Below are 19,191 nucleotides of genomic sequence, written 5' to 3'. Positions count from 1 at the left end.
GCGCCGCAATATCTGGCCGGGCGAGTGTTAAAGTAGGCCACCGTTAGGAAGCGATACACCGAGAAGCGTCTTCAATGTTCGATGCAAATCGCGAAACGTTTTGCGGTGATTCTAGAACGTGGTTTGCCGAATATAAAAGAAGCGGTCTCGACGGTGGACGAGTAGTGGATTTGAAAACGCGGTAAAGTTTAAATAGTAGAATAATTGTGGAATTGTAGTAGTGTTTTTGATAGCTGAATTCATTATTGCAGAATGTTTTGAAATGTAAATAAATTTATTTCTTGTTGAGTTAAATTGACTTTGTGTAAACCCACGGGAAAATCGTAAATACTTTAAAGAAAAAAGGGCAAAAAGTGTTAAAACATTGGGAACAACCTTTACCTTGTCTAACCAGTATTTGCGTCAATCAATTAATTTGTCACTCTAGAAGTTTTTGTCATAAGAAAAGTTCGTTATGTTTATTTGCTTTTATTATGTCCATTAAAACTTACATGAAAATATTTTTACTGTTAGCCTACATCCAACTTAGTTACTGCTACCAAAGTGACAACGTCGATTACTTTCCGAGAAATCGTTACAGAAACAGCAGAACGTGCAACACCGTCCGTATTCCGCTTTGGAACCTTTTTACCGCAAAAGCATATTAGAAAGCACTATTTATTTAGTGTTTATTATACTTTTAGGCATCCTATTCGGACTGATGTTTTTAGGCAAGTAATAATATATTACTATATTAGTCTGATTTTTGCAATGTGCGTGCAAACTTTAGGTTTGATAAAAGCGGTAATTGGTGTTTGCGGTTCGAGAAAAATTGGCGAGTACGGCATGGCCATGCTAATTGACCTACCAAAACCACTGGACCAATATCGTGAACCTGATTTAAAAGACCGTCCGGTTTGTTATGACGTAGTTGGTTGGCCTGTACACCCAGATACAGGAGAAAGGACAGTCAGGACTTTACCACTGTAATTTTTGGTTGTTATTTCAATTATCCACACAAAACACAATTTTTGTTTAACAGCAAAACTGAATTCTGTTTAAACATGATATTTTTCTTGGCTTATCCTCTGGCGCTGCTGATTAAATTGTGCTCAATCTGTTGCTGTATACGAGACTATAACGGTGAACAGGATGTGTGTTTTCGGGAAATTAATGTAATAAAATGCAGGAATAAGGTAAGGACGTGACCGTAAAACAAACAAAAAATTTGAAATAAAACTTTTAAGGACATTAATGAAAAAGGACCGAAAATTGACAAGTACAAAGAAAACGATTTACGCGAAGCTAAAGACACAAATTATGTAATTAATTGTATGAGACAGAGCCAGTTGTCTTTGAAGCAGCTAGGACACTCGCCTAACTTTTAATTATAATTTGTGACTAAAAATTATACCTTTAAGATAAATAATCCTCAAAGTGGCCCATGATTTTTACTCAGGAAAGGGAAGAGAAAAAATTAACACACTCCACATTGAATAATTTTGAAGTTTTAAGGCAAAATTGAGGGTTTTTTTAGAGAAATTTAAAAAAAAAATGTATTTACCTACATTACAATAGTTTTACAGTTGGTTTTATATTAATTTGGTTTGAATGTAAAAGCAAGTGTTGACTGTGCTTATTATTAAGCTTGTAACTTCAAAACTGTATTTGTGGTGAATTTTCAAAATTTCAGTTCAAACTATTAACTTTGTTTCGGTCAGGAATGTAACATTTCCGGAAAATTAAATTTACCTGAAACGTTTCTGAGACAAAGCAAGAGAGCAAAAACTGCCAGTCAACTTTAACGCCCTCTAGCGGCTAAACGGGGCAACTTATCCGTGCCCGCTCAACGTCACGTGATAGCCCCGTTCATTAGCTTTCTTTTGTTATACGGTGGTTTTATACAGGGTGTTTTAAATAAGCGAGTTATGGACGATTTTCTGGAAAAGTGCACAAAAATTTAATCTAAATTAGGGATTTTTTGGGCCTACTATACTAACGGCGACCATTTTCGATTTTCTTCAATCAAAGTGATTTTTTTAACTAACTTGAACCTGGAGAACACAAATCTGACGTCCATTTTGCTCTAACTGGCACTGTTTCGGAGATGACCGTCAATTTTTACACTTAGGGCGTGGCACCGTTGCAAAATGACATTTTGACAAATGACACTTTACGTAGTTTTTGTATTATTAACCCGAAGGTATTTAGGCAGTTTAGGTTAATTTTGAAAATAAAAAATTTTCTGAAAAAAATCAGAAGGTCACCCTTGAAAATTCTTGACAATTCTAGTTTTTAATTTTTCAAGGTCGAACGGTGCATGGTAGCAAAAAAGTGTATAGAAGGTAAAAGTTGCATCCCATCGAGGTTCATTTGTGGTAAAAATTCTGACCTCTACCTGAAACGTTTCTGAGATATTGAGCAAAAACTGCAAAAAACGAGAGTCAACTTTGACGCCCTCTAGCGGCTAAACGGGGCAACTTAGCCGTGCCCGCTCAACGTCACGTGATAGCCCCGTTTAATAGCTATCTTTTGTTATACGGTAGTTTTATACAGTGCGTTTCAAATAAGTGAGTTATAGACGATTTTCTTAAAAAGTGCACAAAAATTTAATCTAAATTAAGGATTTTTGGGCCTACTATATTAACGGCAACCATTTTGGATTTTCTTCAAAGTGATTGTTTTTAACTAACTTGAACCTGGGGAACACAAATCTGACGTCCATTTTGCTCTAACTGGTACCGTTTCGGAGATGACCTTGAAATTATGTCAATTTTTACACTTTAGGACGTGGCATCCTTGCAAAATGACATTTTGACAAATGACACTTTACGACGTCATTTTTGTATTATTAACCTGAAGGTATTTAGGCAGTTGAGGTTAATTTTGAAAATAAAAAATTTTCTGAAAAAAATCAGAAGGTATCAATCACACTCTTGAAACTTCATGAGAGTTTTAGTTTTTAATTTTTCAAGGTCAAACGGTGCAAGGTAACAAAAAAGTGTATAAAACGTAAAAGTTGTATCACATCGAGGTGCATTTGTGGTAAAAATTTCAGACCTCTAACCTGAAACGTTTCTGAGATATTGAGCAAAAACTGCAAAAAAACGAGAGTCAACTTTGACGCCCTCTAGCGGCTAAACGGGGCAACTTAGCCGTGCCCGCTCAACGTCACGTGATAGCCCCATTCATTAGCTTTCTTTTGTTATACGGTGGTTTTATACAGGGTGCTTCAAATAAGTGAGTTATAGACGATTTTCTGGAAAAGTGCACCAAAATTTCGCTCAAATTGGGAATTTCTGCTTTCGAGGAGGGTGGTCAAAATAAGGCTGTTAGAGCAAAAACAATTGAATATCGATACAAACCTTTTACATCAAGTAGGGCTAGAATTTGACGTAGATGCCAAAAATCGAATAAAAAATTATAAGCTTGGTTTGTTGCTCAAATTTGAGACACCCTGTATACTAATGGATTATCTAGGAAGATTCATATTTGGTAATTTTTGATAAAATAAAAATATAAATAAGTTACAAGGATGTTAAAAATTAATTGAATCACCTTGTAAACTATTCCATTGTATTGACAATAACTCGGTTATTTTGACATTATAGGGTGGTTCAATATACCAAATTGTAGCCCTTGAAATTCTCTTTTGACCACCCTGTATAGCGTTTTTACCTAAAACGTCGAATAACTGAGTTCTTTACTGTTTTAACTGAGTTGTTTGTAGTAAAGTTTGATTTTGACAGTTTTTAATTTGACAGCCCATAACTTTGTTATTTTGACAGTTACAGGGCGGTTCGATATACCAATTTGTAGCCCTTGAAATTGTCTTTTGATCACCCTGTCTACGATATATAGTAGAAATGTCACGGTACCGAAGGATTGAAGCTTTTATACTGGGAGTGTGTTGTCCAGAAGGGAGAATAAAGAGAACATCCGTTCAATTAAATCAGATTATTATATTTCGGGAAATTAATGCAATAAAATGCAGGCATACTAATAAGGTAAGGATGTCACCGTAAAACAAACAAAAATTTGAAATAAAACTTTTAAGTAAGTACAAAGAAAACGATTTACGCGAAGCTAAAGACACAAATTACCGAATTAATTGCATGAGACAAAGCCAGTTGTCTTTGGAGCAGCTACGACACTCGCGTAACTTATAATTAAAACTGAATAAAATAATAGTTAAATTCTTAAAACTTCACAGGAGCTTCTGTTGCAAATCGAAATGTCAGCAGAATCAGCTGAAACACTTAATCGGGCAAAACATCCACCTCCGTTACCTTTCGTCAATCGTTCCGGGTTGATTACCAAACACCCTTCCACATTCTAGACAAAAAATTAATCAGTTATGAAACTGTTAACAGTACGAAAAGATTGAAAGTACAAACTTTAATAAAATACCGCAAATTTGACGGTAAAACCATCACGTGCGGTTTGCAGGTCATTCTTCCGTGTTCTTTCATAAGTTCTGAGTCGATGCCAAGTTGTTTGCTGGGCGGGTCCAGGGGATAAAAACTCTTCTGCTCGAATAAGTGGGAAACTAAACGACCAATACGGTCTGGGGCTCCGGTAGAAATTTGTCCCTGCAAATTAAAGATAACTCACATACAGTTTAGTACTACTAGGAATAGTCTTAAAATTTGTTTTTCAGACTGCAATCCGTTGTGTCTGAAACTGAATTTTAAGCACTAAATACAGTACGAAGATTGTTGCGCATAAAACTCATTTTTTACTACTAAAAATAGTCTACACAAACTTTTTTGAAATCTTTTTAGACTAATTCAGGACATCTGGAAGGTTTTTAGACAGTTTCAAGTTAATGTTGAAGGTTCTGAACAGCATTAGAGGCATTTGGAAACTCTTAGACGGTTCTAGGAATTGTTGGATAGACTGTTCAAAAAGCTTTTGGAAACGTCTAGACACTGTTTTGGAAGGTTTTGAAATCTTTTTACACTACTTAAGAACATCTAGAAGGTATCTGGACAGTTTCAAGTTAATGTTAAAGGTTCTGGACAGCATTAGAGACATTTAGAAACTCTTAGACGGTTCTAGTAATTGGTGGAAGCTTTTAGACTGTTATAAAAGCTTTTAGAAACTTACACTGTTTTGGAAGCTTTTGAAGTCTTTTTAGGCTACTTCGGGACATCTGGAAGGTATTTGGACAGTTTCAAGTTAATGTTGAAAGTTCTGGACAGCATTAGAAACATTTGGAACTCTTAGACGGTTCTAGGAATTGGTGGAAGCTTTAAGACTGTTATAAAAGCTTTTGGAAACTTCTAGACACTGTTTTGGAAGCTTTTGAAATCTTTTTAGACTACTTCAGAACATCTGGAAGGTATCTGCACAGTTTCAAGTTAATGTTAAAGGTTCTGGACAGCATTAGAAACATTTGGAAACTCTTAGACGGTTCTAGAAATTGTTGGAAGCTTTTAGACTGTTCTAGAAGTCACTAGATACTGTTTTGGAAGCTTTTGAAGTATTTTTAGACTACTTCAGAACATCTGGAAGGTATCTGGAGAGTTTCAAGTTAATGTTAAAGGTTCTGGACAGTATTAGAAACATTAAGAAACTCTTAGACGATTCTAGGAATTGGTGGAAGCTTTTAGACTGTTCTAAAAGCTTTGGGAAGTTTCTAGACACTGTTTTAGAAGGTTTTGAAATGTTTTTAAACTACTTCAGGACATCTGGAAGGTATCTGGACAGTTTCAAGTTAATGTTAAAGGTTCTGGACAGCATTAGAAACATTTGGAAACTCTTAGACGGTTCTAGAAATTGTTGGAAGCTTTTAGACTGTTCTAGAAGTCACTAGATACTGTTTTGGAAGCTTTTGAAGTATTTTTAGACTACTTCAGAACATCTGGAAGGTATCTGGAGAGTTTCAAGTTAATGTTAAAGGTTCTGGACAGTATTAGAAACATTAAGAAACTCTTAGACGATTCTAGGAATTGGTGGAAGCTTTTAGACTGTTCTAAAAGCTTTGGGAAGTTTCTAGACACTGTTTTAGAAGGCTTTGAAATGTTTTTAAAACTACTTCAGGACATCTGGAAGGTATCTGGACAGTTTCAAGTTAATGTTAAAGGTTCTGGACAGCATTAGAAACATTTGGAAACTCTTAGACGGTTCTAGAAATTGTTGGAAGCTTTTAGACTGTTCTAGAAGTCACTAGATACTGTTTTGGAAGCTTTTGAAGTATTTTTAGACTACTTCAGAACATCTGGAAGGTATCTGGAGAGTTTCAAGTTAATGTTAAAGGTTCTGGACAGTATTAGAAACATTAAGAAACTCTTAGACGATTCTAGGAATTGGTGGAAGCTTTTAGACTGTTCTAAAAGCTTTGGGAAGTTTCTAGACACTGTTTTAGAAGGTTTTGAAATGTTTTTAAAACTACTTCAGGACATCTGGAAGGTATCTGGACAGTTTCAAGTTAATGTTAAAGGTTCTGGACAACATTAGAGGCATTTGGAAACTCTTAGACGATTCTAGGAATTGGTGGAAGTATTTGGACAGTTCTAGAAGTCACTAGATACTGTTTTGGAAGCTTTTGAAGTTTTTAGGCTACTCCGGGACATCTGGAAGGTATTTGGACACTTTCAAGTTAATGTTGAACGACATTAGAAACATTTCGTAATTCTTAGACAATTCAAGAAATTGTTGGAAGCGTTTAGATTGTTCTAAAAGCTTTTTGAAGCTTTTTTCTCGTCAATCCATTAAAATGTTCGTAAAAACACTTAAATTTAGACTTGTTTGTCAAAGATGAAGTTGACTTTTAAGTCTAGAAATGACTTTACTAAAGATAGTCCAAAGATCTATTTTCAGAAATTTAATTGGTGTTCAACTTTCTGGGCTAAAACAAGTCTAGAATTCAATCAAACACTAGTAACAGTCCAAATTAAATTTTCGGACTAATTCATTTATTGTTGTTATTATGTATTACATGTTTTACTGTTATTACTGAAGAGTCTGAAACGTGACTTAAATATTTTTGAACAGTCCGAATTTCTTAGAAATGCTCCGATGAGTGTAGAAGTCAATTTAGTGGTAAATAATCTTGAAATGACACTTCCAAGACTATGGACAGTGTACAAACTGGCTTTCAGGCCGAATAAGTCAAAAACTTTGTGAAGACTAAGATTATCAGGCTTAAAACAGCCTTAAAGCACTAAAAACAGTCTAGATTATTAAGAAGAAATGTTCGAATTTTTAGCACTGAGGTGTCCAGAAGGCCAATTTAATAGTGACAAAGTTTAAAATGGCATTTTTAAGTCTATGAAAAATGTAAAATTGCTTTTTAAGTCTGCTATGTCAAAACTTGAAGAAGACCGACTTGAAATTGATTTTCCAAGCTGAAAGTTGTTTTAAGCCACTAAAAATAGTCTAAGAGAGTTCTAAGAAAATGAAGAGTAAATACTTGAAAAGTTTGTCTTCAAGAATCTAATGTCAAAATCCTGTATTTAAGACTATTTTCAAGACTAAAATATTGAAATTTGTCTGAAATTATAAAAACTTTCATTGATTCCAGTTACTTTTGGTGTCCAAGTCAATTCTCAAGGTTTAAATGTGTGAATTTGTGGTCAATTCTAAACAAGTAGTTTTCATGCCTACAAAGACAGTTTTTAAGTTTCTCAAGTTAACTGCAAGACTAAAGTCTTTCAGAAATTGTTTGAAAATTATGAAAACTGGTTAGATCATGTAATTTTCACCGTTTCAAAGTCATTTACTGGTTTCTATTAATTTTCCAAACTAAGTCTTTCACTTGTCTGAAACTTAAAAAATTTCACAACTTAACAGTTTAAAACGTACCCAATGTTACTTTTGATCAGTTCATGTAAAAACGACTTTAGAAACCTCAACCCTGTCATGTTGGTAAGTTGCCAAACATGACAGTTTGTGTCTGAAGATTGAAATTTGGATTATGGAGGACGGCGACCATTCCAAAGCATCCGAAAAAGAGTTTCACAGTATAAATTCGAAAAGCGGCGGCTCAAACTATTTCGTGTTGAACCCGCAAAATGTTAAGCGCCTCAACAGGGAACACGCCAAAAGTATTGCAAACCTACTGACCGATGAAGTAACACGACTTTTCGGCGAAAATCGAGTCGTAGAAGAAATAAGTCTTGACTCGGTTCTTAACTTTAGGAATCGAAGACGAACACGGACATTTAGTGGGAGTGATAACTTTACATAACTCACCAAATGTCCCTTCGGTGCACAAAGTGAAGGGTGTACTGGTTAAGTCCTTATATGGTCTGCGATGTACCCAAACAAGGAATGTTTTCTGGATACATTTGCTAGCTTACGATCCCAAGTATGAAATGTTCTTTGTTCGGCCCGTTCTGCACTACATGTTAGATCATCTCTAATTTGGAATTCCTACTGCTTATTCTTCCTCCTGGGTAGAAAAAAGTGGATTGTATGGTCGAATTTACCACCAGGATACTACCGAAAGAGTGCAGCACCAAGAGCAAAACGCATCAATACTTAAAGTGAAACGAGATTCTATTATGATGACCTACAAAATCAGGAGGAGCAGTAGAAGAAGATAATGACGATTTAGTGCCTTTGATTAATCTATATTCAAAAAGGTTGGTAGAGTTGTACGGTCATTACTACATAGCGGAACTGCTTACAAGACATAAAGATTGTGGAAGACACATACATTGTAGCTGAATATCAAGGAGCTGCAGTATCCGTAATGATTTTAAATGACTAGTTAATCACGAGCTGCTTAATGAAGAATTTGAATTGTTACCCTTTCAGGACTACGTAAAAAAAGTGAAGAAACAACATCGAATGGATAGTTTGAGCCAAATTGATTTGATCAACTTTGTAGGACCCGACTAGCGGAAGATTTAGAAGATGAAAGGAAACCCGAAGGAACTTCAAACGTTACGATCGGTGAAGATGAATTCTTAGTGAATAGTTCTGAAAGTGACAGTGAATACTCTTTGGTGTTTACCAGCTCCGATTTGTTGTTTTGCCGAAGATGAAGTGAGATAAAGAAATGTTAACCGCGATTTAGTTGGTATGGCTTCAACGACAAGCTTGGAAATATGAAGGAAATGGAAAAGTGAAATCCTACGAAGTTGACCCGCGTTTGGCTTACGCGACATGATGGAGAAAGATTTAAAAAGTATTTCAAGTAGAAGTTAAACTAAACTGCCCAAATTTTTTTGGAGAAAGCAATGCCGTTTTGCATCGAAGTGCTGCCACACACGCTGACCATAACATTGGACTGTACTATTTGCTGGAAGCATCATTTGAATGGTTTCCCCGACAGGGATTATGTGGTGATCAGCCTTCCTAGCAGTTGTTCAGTTGAACACTGGGATGACTAGGTTCAACAGAGTCACTCCTCGTCCAACTAGCAACTATCCTTACGACCTATTTGTTTGTCACAAAATCAGTTTACTGGGAACTTGTGGAGGCCAAGTAGCCATCATCACCACATGCCCGAGGTTTACCACGTTGTTAGCACTATACCTACTAGAGCTATAGTGCTGTCGCATTTTGAAATCTTCATGGAATTTGAAAATAGTCCGTATCAGTGTTTTGTCTTCCTTTGCGAAGGTCATGTGATTGGAACAGCCGTACTGAGCGAGGAACACAACATCGAACACATCGATACACAATATGACATCAGTCACTGGGTGCCTTTACACGTTTTAAAAGCTGGTACCTTTGGAGTGATTGAGAGTTTAGTGATTTCACCCATATTCCATAACGCTGGCAGGTTTTTAAACGAGAGTTGCATCGGCTTAGCGATTACCAAGTACTGTTTTACAAACATAAAAGCTACGACAAAGGAACCTACAAAGACAGACCCGTAGCAAGCTTGCTGCATGGATGCAACCAATTCTACCACGAAGAATGCCAGACTATGACTTTAAAATGTTTACAGAAGAAGGTTACTGTGTAAACGGGCTTTGCTGAAAAGAGACCATTACGCTCTTTACTTAAGTACAATTTCTCCGAGCAGCATTCACAGATATCAGATTAATACAAGAATTGTTGTGGTCGTGTGCAGCAATACTGCATACGCTTTCCTAGAGTCACTGCTGCTTCGCACCCACAACCTTAACTACATGGTTAACTATAACAATGTGGCATTAGTATGCCCGGATGGAATACACCAGAAACTACCCAAAAAAGTTAAGGAACTTTTCACCCTTCAGAAAACTTTATGACCGAACGTTATATGGACATGATCAGTTTGAAGACTTATGTCAACGTAGTATTAGGCACGATCACGCAAATCAACAGAAAAGAACGTTACATTGTGTTGAACGATCAACAATCACTAAGATACGACCTACTGTTTCTAATGTGTGGTGAGAAGTTTCAAAAACCTTTGCACGAGTACCGGTTGCCTTTGCAGAAAACCCTGAAAACGTGTTTCTAATCACATTGGCTGCAGACGGAAATAGCGCTATAGTGAAACTGAAACACTTACGCAAAGGAGAGTACCACGAAGAGAAAATTATAGTTTACGGACATTTTTTGCAGGCGTACAGTTGTTTAGAGGCTTTGCTAGAATATGGGATACCAGGATCTAAAATTGGTATTGGTTGAACCTTTTCCTTATATGATGAACATTGGACCGTAAACGCAGACATAATGTATCCGTGTTTAACGACCCGGACGTGTATAACGCTACTATGGAGTCTATTGGGAAGCACAAGGCATACAAGTATGTTCTTCCTACTACTTCATCAACTGGGACGTACAATTTTGAGAAAAACATCGTTACTAACGTAAAATTTGAGTCAAAAACATAAAATTTGGAGCTCAGGTTGCCAAGCTGTATTTGTTTCGACGACAAAAGCATCAGCCCTAAAATCTACCAGGTGATCAATCAAGCTGGTTTAGTATTTGATGGTCGTCTTGTAGTGGATAATACTGCAAAACTAACGATGAACGAATCTACGGAGCTGGCACCTTAACTAAATATTCGAGACGTTATTTTGCAACTAATTTGGTGCATAAATATTTCATAGAGGGGAAATTGGTAGAAAACTCGGACAACAGATTCGAAACATGTTAGTTCCCGGATTTGTAAAAAGAAGTGATCCCAAAAAACACTGTTGGAATTTCCATATGGATATTCGGGAACCGTTTAGTACCGAAATATGAAAAAACCTATAATGAGGTATTGCAGACTTCCTGGGGGCTTGTATTATCTATCTGTAGTGAAAACCGGGTAGGCGAATTCCCTTAGAAGCTGCCAGTTTCGATGGAGAATTACGGTCAAGTGCTTGTAACTGGAAATTGGCAGAAATCTCGACCATCAAGGATTCTTCAAGTTGCATTTCAATGAATACAGTCGCGTGGAACCATCACTTGTCTCACCAAATTCCCTATAGACGTAAAAAATATCCACTGTCTTTGGGGAAAACACGAAAAAACTACTAAACAACTTGGCAGTTGCGTTTCGAAATGGTTATGATATCCGATTTTTTTCGAATATTTTAAGCAACCTTGGGCCTACGCCGTGTACCACGATCGATTTGAACCGACTACTGAATGAATTAAATAACATTATGACCTCTTCGGTGAGTACCGAGGACGAGTGTCTGATAACTGATATTATTGAAATGTACAAAACGAGAAAAATGGCAACCTTTGACCAATGAACAACAAGATGAAATCGAAAGGAAGTTTCCTAGTATGATGTATCCGAAAAATCCTGGAACAGAAGGTTCTTGACTTTATACAAGAGAATTTGAACTACTTGCCAATGTACGCTCATCCTTTGGTGGTGAGGAATATTTTAGAAGGTTTTGATAAGAGTCCTCTGTTTTCTAAATAAAAGTTAAAATAACATGACTGAGTGATTTAATTTGTCTCAGCTCTATGCGCGCAATATTCTTTTAAATTAAAGTCAAAAAGCCTTTATTAAACAGGAAACTCATGAATGTCAAGCTGGTATGTGGAAACGATGCACTCTATATTTTTTAATTTTTCGGAAATGCAAATCGACATTACAATTTCTTTTGATACCATCAGATTTGGGGCTGTGGATCGGTGTTGCATCGAGCTGTTCGCAGATGATACAATGATTTACATATCTGGGAGTAACTTGAATCTTATGCAGACGAACATAAACAACGATTTGGAGAATATATTTAGATGCCTATGTAATAATAAGCTTAGTGTCAATCCCTCAAGTCAAAGTTTTGTCTGTTTGGGGAGAAAAAGTAGGTTGAGAAACGTCTCTTTGGAGCAGCTCGATGTAATTATGAATGGGCACCAGGATTAAGTACGAGAGTCAAATAAAGTATCTGGGAGTAATTTTTGATTCCGAACTGAAAGTTTTATGCCCATGCTGTTTATACAACTCGAAATATTTCAAAGAAGGTGGGCTACATTTCGAGAGTTGGAAGACAATTGTCTATGGAGACCAGACTGTTTTTTTCAGTTTTTGAGAAATTTTAATTCAAAAATTGTGTCACTTTTTGTGCATTTGGCAGCGATGTTTGTCAGGTTTGAAGCCTTGTGAAGCTGTAATTTGCACTCCAATATAGACTTTATATATATCGTTGAAAAAAGGGATGAAAAATGCTACAAAATTTCGGTAGAACGAATTTTCTAACTTTTCTGTTTTTGAGATATGACAATTCCAAAATTTGGGTCACTTTTTGCGAGTTTGCAGCGCGTTGTTGCTAGGTTTGAAGCCTTGTGAACCTGTAATTTGCACTCCAATTTAGATTATTTATATATCGTTGAAAAGAGGGTAAAAAATTCTACAAAATGCCGGTTGAAACGAATTTTCTAATTTTTTGAGTTTTTGAGATATTTCAATTCCAAAATTTTGGTCACTCTTTTGTGAGTTTGCAGCGATGTTGTCAGGTTTGAAGTCTTGTGAAGTTGTAATTTGCACTCCAATATAGGACTTTTTATATATCGTGAAAAGAGGATGAAAAATGCTACAAAATTTCGGTAGAACGAATTTTCTAACTTTTTCTGTTTTTGAGATATGACAATTCCAAAATTTGGGTCACTTTTTGCGAGGTTTGCAGCGTTGTTGCTAGGTTTGAAGCCTTGCGAACCTGTAATTTGCACTCCATTTAGATTATTTATATATCGTTGAAAAGAGGGTAAAAAATTCTACAAAATGCCGGTTGAACGAATTTCTATTTTTTGAGTTTTTGAGATATTTCAATTCCAAAATTTGGTCACTTTTTGTGAGTTTGCAGCGTTGTTGCTAGGTTTGAAGCCTTGTGAAGTTGTAATTTGCACTCCAATATAGACTTTTATATATCGTTGAAAAGAGGATGAAAAATGCTACAAAATTTCGGTAGAACAAATTTTCTAACTTTTTCTGTTTTTGAGATATTTCAATTCCAAAATTTGGGTCACTTTTTGCGAGTTTGCAACGTTGTTGCTAGGTTTGGCCTCCAATCTAGATTTTTTATATACCGCTGGAAAGAAGATGCAAAATGCTACAAAATGGAAATTGATCAAAGTTTCTAACTATTTCAGTTTTTTAGATATTTAAATTCAGAAATTGTGTAATTTTTTGTGAATTCGCAGCGTTATTGCCAGGTTTAAACCCTTCTAAAAGCGCTATACAGGGTGGTCAAAAGAGAATTTCAATGGTTACAAATGGTATATTGAACCATCCTGTAACTGCCAAATAACAAAGTTATGGGCTGTCAAAGTGAAAACTGTTAAATTGAAACTTAAAGCAAACAACATTGTATAACTGTATTGCGGCCCCTCATCTCAAGTTTTGTTCTGCTCTTTTGTACGGTTTTAAGATAGATCCGATCCAGATTGTGCAAAATCGAACAAGGAGGTGCATATTGCGATACTCCCATCGTAGCAATGTCCACTGACTTTAAGCATGTTACCTGTCCAAAAAATGATTGTGTACGCCGTTTACGTGTTGTGTTTAATTAACAAAATGGACTGTTACCACCATATGCAAGCGGATCAGTCTTTTGACGAAGTCCACAGTTACAGCACGAGAAACTGTTCTGATTTGTTTGAGTGGAAATTTAGAACAACACATATGTTCAATTCAGTATTGTACAAAGGTCTTCGGGATTTTAATATGTTGCCCAATGTAATAAAAAACTGTGATAATTTGAACAATTTTAAAAGAGCCCTAAGACAACATGTAATTTAAGTGCTTTAGCTTGTTTTTTTTGTATAATGTTTTTACTTTTAATTCGTTACTTGTTTTTAAAGAGGTCCATATTTGTCCATTTTATTATTTTATTTTTTTTACATTAATTTTAATATTTTTATTTTTTACTTTTTATTTGCATGATTTGTCATATTGTTTATTTTATAGCTACATGCTAAATAAATACCATTATCGCCCTGTCAAAAAAGCAACTTTTTTGTATCTTAACAGTTTTTGTTAGGCGCATCCTACCGGATGTTATAGGAAACTCAGATTTCTTCTATTTTTTTGTGCAACTTTTAGAAAGAGGCTTGCCAACCCTTCAAAAATGATATAATAAAAACTTTCTTATACTTTGCAATTTCTTTAATATTTGCTGATCTGAAAACAAATAGAATTTTGTTGATAAACTGGCAAAACTTAACTCATGAACCTATAAAACTTACTTAAAATGATTTAGAACTGTAATGTTGTTTTTTTATACTTTTATATATTTTTGTTTTTATTTTGACATATGGAACTAGCTCCAACCAGAACAGATTCGCGTCAAATATGTCACAAATTCTGCTGGTAAAACTGTAAAAAATGTGAATTTCAACAGATTCAACAGATTATACTAGTTTGAAGAAAGAATTGTCATTTTATAGATTCATGGAGAAAAGTTTATACCAAACACGTCATGAACCTATAAAAAAGCATTTAATATGATTTACAACTGTATTAGCTGTAACAGTGCTTCTAAGCAGTTTTATAGCTTTATGAAGTGGTATTTGACAGTTACACGTCAGAACTGCCAAAAAACAATTCATAAAACTATAAAATGATTTACTCTGTTTGTATTACTTTTAACCACATTTTGTAGTTTTATAGCTTCATGGAGTGGTATTTGACAGTTACCCTTCATTGTGACAGATCGAAATATATCAGAATAGACAGTTACACGTCAGAACTGCCAAAAAACAACACACGAACTATAAAATGCATAATAAAATTATTTACATTATTGTATTACTTTTAAACAGATTTTGTAGTTTTATAAGTTTATGGAGTTTATTACTTATTTTATATAGTTTGAACTGCCAGACCCACAGTTTGAAAGAACAGCCACGAACAAAATCAGCTGTAAAACCCACTTTGAGTGAGGAAATAACAGTTTTAAGCATATTTTTGGAATCCTCATTAAATTTCCTATCCAATAACCTGAAAAAAACTACAAAATTGGTATAGTCAGGAAGAAAAACGGTGCCATAGTTTTAACTGCCAGAAATACAGTTAGAAAGAACAGTCACGAACAAAATCAGCTGTAAAACCCACTTTGAGTGAGGAAATAACAGTTTTAAGCATATTTTTGGAATCCTCATTAAATTTCCTATCCAATAACCTCTAAAAACGCTAAAAAATTTGGCACAGTCAGGGAGAAAAACGGTGTCAATGTTTGAACTGCCAGAAACACAGTTTGAAAGAACAGTCACGAACAAAATCACCTGTAAAACCCACTTTGATGGAGAAAATGACAGTTTTAAGCACATTTTTGGAATCCTCATTAAATTTTCTATCCAATAACCTGAAAAAACTACAAAAATTGGTATAGTCAGGAAGAAAAACGGTGCCATAGTTTTAACTGCCAGAAATACAGTTAGAAAGAACAGTCACGAACAAAATCAGCTGTAAAACCCACTTTGAGTGAGAAAATAACAGTTTTAAGCATATTTTGGAATCCTCATTAAATTTCCTATCCAATAACCTTTAAAAACGCTAAAAAATTTGGTACAGTCAGAGATAAAAGCGGTGTCAAAGTATGAACTGCCAGAAACACAGTTTGAAAAAACAGTCACGAACAAAATCAGTTGTAAAACCCACTTGAGTGAGAAAATAACAGTTTTAAGCATCTTTTTGGAATCCTCATTAAATTTCCTATCCAATAACCTCTAAAAACGCTAAAAAATTTGGTACAGTCAGGGGAGAAAAGCGGCGTCAATGTTTGAACTGCCAGAAACACAGTGTGAAAGAACAGTCACGAACAAAATCACCTGTAAAATCCACTTTGATGGAGAAAATGACTGTTTTAAGCACATTTTTGGAATCCTCACTAAATTTTCTATCCAATAACCTAAAAAATACTACAAAATTTGGTACAGTCAGAGATAAAAGCGGTGTCAAAGTATGAACTGCCAGAAACGCAGTTTGAAAGAACAGTCACGAACAAAATCAGTTGTAAAACCCACTTTGAGTGAGAAAATAACAGTTTTAAGCATCTTTTTGGAATCCTCATTAAATTTCCTATCCAATAACCTCTAAAAACGCTAAAAATTTGGTACAGTCAGGGAGAAAAGCGGTGTCAATGTTTGAACTGCCAGAAAACACAGTGTGAAAGAACAGTCACGAACAAAATCACCTGTAAAATCCACTTTGATGGAGAAAATGACAGTTTTAAGCACATTTTTGGAATCCTCATTAAATTTTCTATCCAATAACCTAAAAAACACTACAAAATTTGGTACAGTCAGAGAGAAAAGCGGTGTCAAAGTATGAACTGCCAGAAACACCGTTTGAAAGAACAGTCAGGGACAAAATCGCCTGTAAAACCCACTTGGAGTGAGAAAATTACTGTTTTAAGCACATTTTTGGAATCCTCATTAAATTTTCTATCCAATAACCTGAAAAACCGTACAAAATTTGATACCGTCAGGGACACAATCGCCTGTCAAACCCACTTGGAGTAAGAAAATGACTGTTTTAAGCACATTTTTCCAATCCTCATTAAATTTTCTATCCAATAACCTAAAAAACACTACAAAATTTGGTACAGTCAGAGAGAAAAACGGTGTCAAAGTATGAACTTCCAGAAACACAGTTTGAAAGAACAGTCAGGGACAAACTCGCTTGTAAAACCCACTTGGAGTAAGAAAATAAGTGTTTTAAGAACATCTTTGGGGTCTTCGTTAAATTTCCTATTCACTAACCTGAAAAACCGTACAAAATTTGATACAGTCAGGGGACACAATCGCCTGTCAAACCCACTTGGAGTAAGAAAATTACTGTTTTAAGCACATTTTTCCAATCCTCATTAATTTCCTATCAAATAATTTGTTTTTTTTTTTGCTTGTTCTTGGGACAATACTTACAAATGAATTTCGTAACTCCCAATGTCAAATACAGTATCAGCTGTAGTGGCTCCAATAACTAGTCCATTAATATTAACCATACATGGATCTGGCACCAAAGTCAAATTGGGGTACGGTTCCGGCTTATAAGGCGGCGTGGGGTACACTGGAAAATGATGAGGTTCCCTTGACGATGACACCAGAACCACGTGAGTCTCTGCTGGAGTCTGTTTCATGATCTCCTCGATCAAGGTCGCTGAAAAAGGGCGCCGTAGGCCGCCTTCAGCTCTCCACCAACGATTCCTTGATGCGTTATATCGTAAAATGGTCCGGTTAAGAAGAGCACGTGAGGTTTGTACTCTTTGACGTAGGCGAGAAGATCGTTGAGCGGCTCGAATAATAGATTGTCTTGAACCGTGAATGGTCCGCATGCGATGACTAGTTGTAGATTATCTAAAAAAAATAAAATATTAAATTTGTGAACTATTCTGCACATTTTTGGTCCCATGCAAAATTTTTGTAACTTTGGCGATTTCTGAGATATTTTACTTTTTTAAAAAAAGCTTTCAAAACCTTTGAGAAAGTCATTCTGAACATTTTTGGTCTCTTGCAAAATTTTCGTAACCCTAACCGTTTCCGAGATATTCACTTTTGTTACTTTTTTTGGAAATTGCATCAAAATTTTGAACATTCTGTATCTCCGCCATTTTTAGGGTTTCAGTGACTGTAAACCGCTCAAAATGTTCGTCTTGAATTGCTCTTGCACCTCGTGCTAACCGCAACACGATTCAACATATACAGAGCGTTCCAAAATAATAAAATTCCTAAATATTTGTAGTTTTTACACGCTATATTTGGGAAACGAATAGTATTGGATAACCCCCATATAAACTTTTTACCATTAGAATGTACCATCAAGTTGTTATAGCTTAAATTCAGGATACTGTAATTTGTTTTACTCTGTTAAATTACATATTTCAAGAAATATATAATTGTTCAATAAACATTACTGAAAGGTTGTCCTCCAGGCGCCATTGTGACCTGTTATTTACGAATAAGGTAAAGTAAAATTAGAAAAGTAAAATTCAGTGTCAGGAAAATTTAGCAATTTGACCAGTAATTTATGGGTCTAATTGAAACATTTTTGTTCTGTTTCAAACTTTTCGTAACTTTCACCGTTTTTGAATTACAGTTGAAATTGTGGTTTCAAATTTGAACACCCTGTAACTCAGTTATTTTTGTGAGTTCAGGCAGGTTGAACCACTCAAATTAACTGTCTTGAGCTCCTTTTTTCAGTGGTGTAAAGCAAAAAAATCTATCTTAAAAATTGCGTCCAGGGTGGCCAACAAATCTCAATCACTACAACTTTTACGCACCCCCTGTATAGTAGCAGCACTGACGAACTGTAAAACTTCCAGAGATGAGTTTAACAGTTCTTTACGAACATTTTGCTCTTTTTCAAATTTTTCGTAACTTTCCACCGTTTCTGAGTTATTTAGCAAAAACTGGTTTGATGCATCAAATCAGTTGAAATTGTGGTGTCAAATTGGAACAACCTGTAACTCGGTTATTTTTGGGTGTTCAGGGTGGTTCAACCACTTAAAAGAACCGTTTGAGCCTCTTTTTCCAGTGGTGTAGAGTAAAAAAATTTATATTAAAAAATGCGTACAGGGTGAGAAAAATAGTGAACCACCATATTTTTTTTGCACATCCTGTGTAATGGAAGCAAAAACGGTCCTGCAAACTTACGGGATTAGGAGTTGATTAGGATCTCTTGCAATTTTTTTGTAACTTTTACTGTTTTCAAGTTATTTAGGAAAAACTGGTTGGGTGCAACACATATTTAAATCAGTTCAAATGACAATCAGGGACAAAATCACCTGTAAAACCTACTTGGAGTAAGGAAAATTATTATTTTGAGTACATTTTTCGAATCCTCATTAAATTTCCTATCCGATAACCTGAAAAACA

The 19,191-nt window shown here is 35.4% G+C and overlaps 2 protein-coding genes, 1 long non-coding RNA gene and 1 pseudogene across 3 annotated transcripts in view; 2 read left to right on the top strand and 2 right to left on the bottom strand.

Annotated features, from left to right (window-relative positions):
* The first annotated feature begins 410 nt into the window (after positions 1 to 410).
* Positions 411 to 1,420, top strand: LOC145724948 (uncharacterized). Its single transcript, XM_081973454.1, is given in 5 exon segments — positions 411 to 594; positions 597 to 710; positions 770 to 965; positions 1,022 to 1,175; positions 1,227 to 1,420. Coding segments are annotated over 5 exon segments (726 nt in total). The 5' UTR covers positions 411 to 473; the 3' UTR covers positions 1,368 to 1,420.
* Positions 1,421 to 3,921: 2,501 nt separating this feature from the next.
* The window catches only part of PolA2 (DNA polymerase alpha subunit B), a 54,969-nt gene continuing 39,699 nt past the window's right edge, over positions 3,922 to 19,191 (bottom strand). The window contains 4 exon segments of the mRNA XM_081972020.1: positions 3,922 to 4,314; positions 4,377 to 4,571; positions 17,238 to 17,474; positions 17,477 to 17,673. Coding sequence (XP_081828146.1) covers positions 4,171 to 4,314; positions 4,377 to 4,571; positions 17,238 to 17,474; positions 17,477 to 17,673 — 773 coding nt within the window. The 3' untranslated portion in view covers positions 3,922 to 4,170.
* On the bottom strand, positions 5,243 to 5,834 carry LOC145723976 (uncharacterized). The gene is made up of 2 exons (XR_014176895.1): positions 5,660 to 5,834; positions 5,243 to 5,302 (listed from the first exon to the last, which is right to left on the bottom strand). It is a non-coding gene; the product is annotated as an uncharacterized LOC145723976 (long non-coding RNA).
* Positions 7,689 to 11,811, top strand: LOC145723973 (cilia- and flagella-associated protein 61-like; annotated as a pseudogene).

Source organism: Ips typographus, linkage group LG2 (genome assembly GCF_016097725.1).
Source record: "Ips typographus isolate SLU linkage group LG2, UJ_Ityp_2.0, whole genome shotgun sequence".
NCBI classification, from domain to species: Eukaryota; Metazoa; Arthropoda; class Insecta; order Coleoptera; family Curculionidae; genus Ips; species Ips typographus.
This window is presented reverse-complemented; position numbering and strand designations above follow the sequence as displayed.